General features: G+C 44.3%; 1 protein-coding gene across 8 annotated transcripts in view; it reads left to right on the top strand.

Annotated features, from left to right (window-relative positions):
* The first annotated feature begins 5,806 nt into the window (after positions 1-5,806).
* Positions 5,807-8,215, top strand: part of DNAAF11 (dynein axonemal assembly factor 11) — a 70,757-nt gene continuing 68,348 nt past the window's right edge. For all 8 annotated transcript variants that reach the window (XM_086337379.1, XM_086337378.1, XM_086337377.1 and 5 more), the window contains exon 1: positions 5,807-5,911. In XM_086337379.1, the coding sequence (XP_086193505.1) occupies positions 5,902-5,911 (10 nt within the window). In that variant the 5' untranslated portion in view covers positions 5,807-5,901. The remainder of the gene's footprint in view (positions 5,912-8,215) is intronic.

Below are 8,215 nucleotides of genomic sequence, written 5' to 3'. Positions count from 1 at the left end.
AATCTTCTCTTAGTTCTTCATGTAACCAACTCCTTCTCATATTCAGGTCTCTCCCTAAATGTGACCTATGTGACTGCCCAAGTAGCCCTCCTCCGAACTCATTCCATCTTCCATTTTTCCTTCATAATCCACCTTATCATATCAAAATGTCTTATGTAGTCTTTGTTTACTTGCTTACTGGCTGTCTTCCCCTATGCGTATATAATTTTCCGAATGGCCAAAACTTTTAAATCTCAGTCATCACTGTATCCCCAGCCCTAGGGATTCAGTACATGCTTGTTAAAAGATAAATAAATGAGTTAATAGGACCCTTTAATGCCCACCCAGATGAAAAATTTTTTCACCAACTACATAGTATTCTTGAAAGAATTATTTGAGTACACACAGGCACGCACACACACACACACAACACAAACACACATTCAGGTAGGCAAAAGGAGACAGAGCAAATAAAAGATTATATTAAGATCAGAATTTGGAACAGACAGGGTCAGTCCTCTGTTCATGCAATCAAGGCCTTTGAACATATACTTTTCTCTAAGTTGAAATGGGAGGTTATGAATTCTAGAAGATTTTGTGGGCAAGGCCTCTTTCTGCCTTAGGACAAATGGTGCTTGTGTGATAAGGAAGGTGAGATCATTTCCAGCAGCTGCCACCCAACTTGAAAAGGGTTGATTGATATGACAAAGTCTTTTCAAAGAACATACATCAAAGGAGATGACTGACAGTGAAGTAAACATTTTAGAACTAGAGTAATTAGGAATATATTAGCAATTAAAATAAACTTATTATCATTAGCAAAATTGGCAGTTACTTGCAGTTTCCCCAGGGGCCTCATTTCAAGTTTATCTTTGTAGATTACATTAAGGGAGGATTAATGTTTTTTTGGGATACAGTTTTAATTTTTGTGGATTTCGATTTTTTCATATCCCTGTCCATAGCTAATAGAGCTCAGTGGTTCTCAAATAAAAGTCTTATTCATCTTGGGACTTCTATAAGCTGAACCCAGGTGTGCTAACACAAACCTGAACAAAGCTGCTGCTTAGCCAGTTCTCAGAGAAAATTAAATAAGTGGATACAATTTTTTATTTTCCTCTTGTATACAATCTTTTAGGCCTTCACCCCTCGCTAGTGCATGTCTTCCAGAAGGTACTAGAAAATGACAGAATTCCTGAGCTTGAAGCAAATAAATAAACTAATCAGGGAAAAACTTTGGTCACCAGCTTTCTGAGATCAATGTTTCTTCCTTCTACGGACATATGTATTGATGGTTTGCACTCTTTGGATGGTAACAGAGGCAGGATTGAACCCTCTATCTTCTTTACCTTTTGGTTTCTGCTCATTATCCCAATTAGTGGAAGGGTATCTATTAGCATCATAATCATCAAAGTTGTATCAGTTAGGGTTCTTTGTTGACAGTAATGAAAACTGACCCTGGCAATAGAACAAAAGGGTAGTGTGAGTAACTCTGGCTTCTATATCAGGAAGCTGGCACCTTAAATTACCCTCCAACAAGATCCAGAGGAATAAATATGGAGACAAAACAAATGTCCACTTCAAACATAAGGTTATAAGTGACAGTTGGGAGCAAGATTCTACTCTGTGTTAGAGATGCTTTACTCAGAAGAATCTGGAAGACTTAATCTTCTCCCACTGAGGCTGGAGAGGGTCCAGAAACAACTAATGTCCATGGGGCATTGCAGGATGGAGCTGGGAGGCCGTGGGGAAAGATTGGGCTGGGGGCAAGTAAGGAAACATTTGAGGAGACCAGAAAGGGAGAGGACATGCCGATGACCATCCAAGAGGGGCTGGCCTCATGGGAAATGACGAAAATATTTTATTCTATCTTTCAGACTCTGAGCTCACTTGTGACCTGCCACTAGTAAGACTGTGCTCTTCATGGCAATGACTAGCTGAGTCTGAACCCTTTCCCATGGGTGCTGTAGGATGTAATAGAAGGATTACCCAAACAGCTGTATACTCATCTGCTCTGACAGTGAAGGATTTCAGTTTAATTAACGGGCTTTAAAGCACACATCAATGTTTTATACTGCTTTCCTTTTCAGGTGAGAATTAATTATTGGTCTAGTTAAGCAGAAAGATAACTCACAGGTGTGGAGTTTTAGACTCTGGAGACCACCTAATGGGGCCAAGGAAGGTGGGCTGATCTGGGCACAAAAAGAATGGATGGCACATAGTCTTGGAGTCAGGGGGAGACTTGAGCTCTGTGGTGTTTCGAACCCTACTTCTGGGAGTTTCCCATGGGCTGGGCCTCTAAGAGCAAACAGAATCAAATGCTGTTTTTTTTGCCCAGGCTTCCCCGATGGCTCAGTGGTAAAGAATTCGCCTGCAATGCAGGAGATGAAGAGACACAGGTTCAGTCCCTGGGTCAGGAAAATCTCCTGGAAAAGGAAATGGCAACCCACTTCAGTATTCTTGCTTGGGAAATCCCATGGACAGAGGAGCCTGGGCGGCTACAGTCCATAGCGTTGTGAAGAGTCAGACATGACTGAGCATATGAGCAACACAGACAACCTATTGAATGGTCTCAGTTTGTATGAGATTAGTGCTCAAGGACACTGACACCTGCTTTAATGAGAAAAAAGCCTCAGAGGACTGAAGCTGCTCAAAAGGATGTTGAGAAACCACTGAGTCCAGATTCCTGCCTAAATGAGGCATCTCCTTCTACAGAATTCTGCACAGATCAATCAAACATATTCCAATCAAGTAATTGCAAATAACGAACTTCATTTATTTGGACACCATTAAACCATTCCAAAAACATGCAGTGGAAAGGACCTGTCCACCCTTTGAATCTAGGTGTGTTTCCCCCCACTTTGACCAATAGAGTACAAGGGAAGAGACTTGTCCATGTCCCACAGCAGTCGTGACCACCGTTTCAGTTGTCTCCTGCTGTATGAAAATTACTCTCAAAGTTATCTCATGATTTTGTGGGTGAAGATTGATGTAGGGATCAGCTGGATGATTCTCCTGTACCATGTGGCATTGATAGAGATCAGCCACTTAGTTACAGTTAGAGATGGATAAGGTCCGAGACAGCATCACTCAATATCTGCCATGTGAACAGGGAGAGCTGGAAGGCTGGGGCTTGGCGGGCAGAGGTACCTATTCTTGGCTTCTCAAGCATGGCGGCCTTGGGGTAGTCAGACTTCTTATGGGAAAGCTAAGGACTCCATAAGTCAGTGTTTGGCAAAGTGGAAGCTTCATGGACTTTTATGAACTAATTCTGCAAATCACACAGCACCTCTTTCTCTGTACCCGACTGGTTCAAGTGGGCAGAAGCATGTCCAGATTCAAGGTGAGGGACAGTGACACTGCCTTTCAATGGGAGGAATGTAGACTAATTTCTACCCATCCGTGTATGCTTTATTGCTGAGTCATGTCCAACTCTTTGTGACCCCATGGACTGTAGATCTCCAGGCTCCTCTGTCCAGGGGAATTTTTAGGTGAGAATACTGGAGTGGGTTGCCATTTCCTCCTCCAGGGGATCTTCCTGACTCAGAGAAAGAACCTGTGTCTCCTTTGTCTTCTGCATTGCAGGCAGATTCTTTACCTGCTGAGCCATTGGGAAAACCCAATTTCTATCCATGCATGTTTAAACCTTTCCATCCACCACTGGGAAATTCTAGATTAAAGAAGAAAGAAAGGAAGAACATGAAACTTTAAGTGCTGGTAAGCATGGATGATTGGTTTACTTGTTATAAAGCTGCAATGAGGAAATTCTTCAGAAGGAAAATTAATGCAAAGTTAATTAATGCAATGGAGCTGTAACCAAAGTATTTGTTACACATCATAAAAATACTGAATTATATAATAAGAACCCAGTAACTTTCTAGGTCAGTGTCCTTGGAATTTAGCCAGCACAAAAGAAGTAGGAGGCCTGTTTTGCTGTTACGGGAATTTTTTAAAACCCTCTTTAAAATTTATTTCCACTTAAATATAGAATATGTTGCAGCAGTTTTCTCAGGAAGTCCCGCTCATCTTGCTACATTTCCAAGAGCCAAAGAAACAAGTCTATTTTGAATAATGGTTTGCATAAGCAGACACACACCAAGGCTTTTTAAACTACCACGTTCAGTTGGAATGAAATGAACTTGACTTCACTTGGAGCTGTCACACTGTGATTTATTTCCCAATTTCCCTTCCTATCAGTGGACTGTAACAATCAGAGCACACTGTACACCTGTCCTGCATGACCCATGGGTCCTCTAATTCTAAGAAACACAGTGTCTTGTGATGCTGGGTGGAGAAAGGACACAGAATAACCACCCCAGCCTGGCCCATAACAAATTATGAAGTAAATATTCCTGGTTTCCCCATTTTATCACCCACATCTCTTCTCTATTCCACCAGAATGTCAGTCTAAGACCTTCCTCTTATAAGAAGGATTTCTTACCCTAGATTTCTGTAAAAATGTCTCAAGATGAAGAAGTTATTTCAGAGAATGGGGCACCTTTCCTGGGTAGCCTGCTTGATCCCCTAAATACTGAGTCAGCTGTTGTTTTTTTTTTTTAAGTGTCTTTCATTCACTTGAATTATTTCATTAAAGCTTCACAATGATCCTTGGAGGTTATTATCAGTACTCATCTAACAGGTGGAAATTAAGGTTAAGAAAGTTTAAGGTCACACCTCTGGGAAACGGGAGTGTGGGCTGATTCCAGTGTCAGTTCAGTTCAGTTCAGTCGCTCAGTCGTATCCGACTCTGCAACTCCATGAATCGCAGCACGCCAGGCCTCCCTGTCCATCACCAACTCCCGGACTTCATTCAGACTCACGTCCATCCAGTCAGTGATGCCATCCAGCCATCTCATCCTCTGTCGTCCCCTTCTCCTCCTGCCCCCAATCCCTCCCAGCATCAGAGTCTTTTCCAATGAGTCTACTCTTCGCATGAGGTGGCCAAAGCAGCTTTAGCATCATTCCTTCCAAAGAAATCCCAGGGCTGATCTCCTTCAGAATGGACTGGTTGGATCTCCTTGCAGTCCAAGGGACTCTCAAGAGTCTTTTCCAACACCACAGTTCAAAAGTATCAATTCTTCGGCACTCAGCTTTCTTCACAGTCCAACTCTCACATCCATACATGACCACAGGAAAAACCATAGCCTTGACTAGACGGACCTTTGTTGGCAAAGTAATGTCTCTGCTTTTGAATATGCTATCTAGGTTGGTCATAACTTTCCTTCCAAGGAGCAAGCGTCTTTTAATTTCATGGCTGCAATCACCATCTGCAGTGATTTTGGAGCCCCCCCAAAATAAAGTCTGACACTGTTTCCACTGTTTCCCCATCTATTTCCCATGAAGTGATGGGACCAGATGCCATGATCTTAGTTTTCTGAATGTTGAGTTTTAAGCCAACTTTTTCACTCTCTTTCACCTTCAAGAGGCTTTTTAGTTCCTCTTCACTTTCTGCCATAAGGTAGTGTCATCTGCATATCTGAGGTTACTGATATTTCTCCCGGCAATCTTGATTCCAGATTCCAGTGTGGAAGGCCTTAAATCAAACACAAAGAGAAAAGAGCAAAGGACAGGCTAAGGGGACTCAGGAGGCAGCTCCCCTCAGGAAACAGAGTGTCCTGTGGTTCTGTGTTTAGTTTGGCCAGCTGATCTGTGGTCAGGGAAGCAGTTTGCCGAGATGGAGGATGGGGCCGTTGAGGAGGACTAGGTCTGGGTTATGGGACACCCGGATCTTCTCTGGGGCAGACTCTCCTCCCAGCCCCTCCAGAGTCGGGAAACGCGGCCCCGCCTGGCCCCGCGCGGCCTCCGTAGAGTCCCCGTTGCCATGGTTCCCAGGTGCGGACGCGCGGAGGAGAGACTGCGAGGCGGCCGGGGAGTCCTGGCGGGTCCTGGTGGAGCTTCCCGGGCCCGAGACCCTCGAGGGGCGACATGGGACGGAGTAAGCGCCCCCTCCAATCTTCCGCTCTCGATCGTCCCCATTCTAGGCATCGTCCCGGGCCTCTCGGGACTCTCGACGCCCCTTCTGCCGGCGGATCCTAACCCCTCCGGCCCTTGGCCCTCTGCAGACCCGGCTGGGGCAGGCCCTGCGCCGACTGGCTGGGCTGCTTGGCCCCGGCGAGACCCAGGTTCCCGATCTGTAAAGTGGGGCAGGCGTGGGGCTGGGGGAGAAAGGCATGGCACTTGATGGAAGGGCTCGTGGAAAGTCTAAGCGTCTTGGCGTCAGACACGCCCGGTTCGAGCCCGCGCGTTCCCTTGCCTGCAGCGTGGGCTAGTCGCTGTCTCTGAGCCCCACTGGGAGCAGTGTAGCCTCGTGGTTGAGGGACCCGACCCCATGGCCTTACCTCGTGCACCTTCCTGCCACCAGCTGTGAGACTTCCTCACCTCCAAAATGAAGGCACTAATAGCATCTGTTTATAGTCAGTGTTGTAAATATGATTATGAATATACCAAGACACTGTGAAGTGGCAGAATTAGCAGTTACTTATATATTTTAGATTGTACCAATTATTTCAGGCTGAAGTATTCCAACACCGACACTATCTTTGACCTTTCCAAATTGCACTTTTATACAGTTACCCTGAATTTATCACTTGTTGTAGAAGTGTCATAGTGAATACTTCTAAATCAAGAGACTGTGGTAGATGGTGGGGTATTTTCCCTGGAAGAGCTGACAGTCTGGTGGTGGAAAGGGGATGGTGATTTTAAATGTTTACACTGTCCCAAATCTTGAGAGTGTTATTTCTTCTCCCTTCCCTTATCCTCATCCCATTGTTTTCTTTTTTGCTTATCAATATTTTTTACTTTTCCGTGGATTATCCTTTGCCCTCTGCCTTTGAATCCTGTCCACTTTCATTTGTTAAATCATTAACATATCAGACTCATACTGGAGTTCCTACCCTGTGGCTCAGACGGTAAAAAAAAAACCTGCCTGCAATGTGGGAGACCTGGGTTTGATCCCTGGATCAGGAAGATTCCCTGGAGTAAGGAAATGGCAACCCACTCCTGTATCCTTGCCAGGAGAATTCCATGGACACAGGAGCCTGGCGGGCTGCAGTTCACAGGGTCACAAAGAGTCGGACGTGACTGAGCAACTAACACTGATACACCTCGTGTCAGATGCTGCAGGTGCAGTGGTGAGCAAAAGAGGAGGGCCAGCCCTTTTGGAGCTTCTCCCTTTGAGGAAGAAAGCCAACGCTTATTTTAAAATATCAGTCACGATGGAATAAAAAACTAAGATACAAGCTCCTTGGCTTTTACTGCTCTTTCCACAGTTCTGAACTCTCTACATCAGAAGAAAAAACTTGAGCTTCCGAGAGAAGATGGTAATAAGGGCTTATGATCGTCATGTTCTTGCTGCCTTCTAGGGCAATGTTCTGAGTGGCATCTCTGTGTCAACTCCTTGAGTTCTCACAAAAATCTTGTGAGACAGACGCTACCTCCATTTTGCAGTTGAGGAATCTGAAGAACAGAGAGGTTAAGCAACCTGCCGATTGTCACACAGTCAGCAATGTATCTGGGATGTGAACCTGAACAGAGCTGGCTTTCTTTAATCTGTGTCTACACTGTCTCCTGAGAATAAGGGAAGGTCTGGTGAGGAAAAGAGAGGCCGTGGTGTGAGCTCTCATGTTGAAAGTCAAAGAAACTACTTTTAGTGTTGATGTCTGCCCAGAGAGAGCAAGATCAAGCCTGGGAGCAGTGAGTGGGGGAAAATGAAATAATTAGTGCCTCTCTGCACTGACCTCTCACTGCAGATTATGATTTAGAGAAAAAAGAACTCCTTTCTTAAAATTAATATTGAATTCATTTTGTATTGATACTACTGTGACTATCAAATTAGGGTGGCTAGTCTCTTGAGATGTGATCTGTGTATGCATTTGCCAGGGGAAGTTAAGTACCCTCAAAGCCGTAGGATGTTATTACTGGAAGGATGCTCAGTGGTCTCTAGTTCACACCATCTTTAAAACTATATAGATGGACTCTGTTATGCAGAAGGTTTAAGCATCTGGTCTCAAACTTTATACTTGTTATGTGATAAGTTAGCATTCAATTTGAGGTCCAGCTCAGTGGCTTTTCATAGTGTCCACATTTTCTTAAAGGCACGTAGAGGAAAAATCAGTTTTATATTATTTCCTCTCAGTTCACCTTAAATAGGAGACTCCAGTTAGAATCATCCTCCTAATGCATTGCCTGTTATATTGTAGACTTCATCAGCTGCTTGTAACAAATCCTTTAAATCGCGTTT

Source organism: Bos grunniens, chromosome 14 (genome assembly GCF_055505025.1).
Source record: "Bos grunniens cultivar Pamir isolate PY7600 chromosome 14, Bosgru_T2T1.0, whole genome shotgun sequence".
NCBI classification, from domain to species: domain Eukaryota; kingdom Metazoa; phylum Chordata; class Mammalia; order Artiodactyla; family Bovidae; genus Bos; species Bos grunniens.
This window is presented reverse-complemented; position numbering and strand designations above follow the sequence as displayed.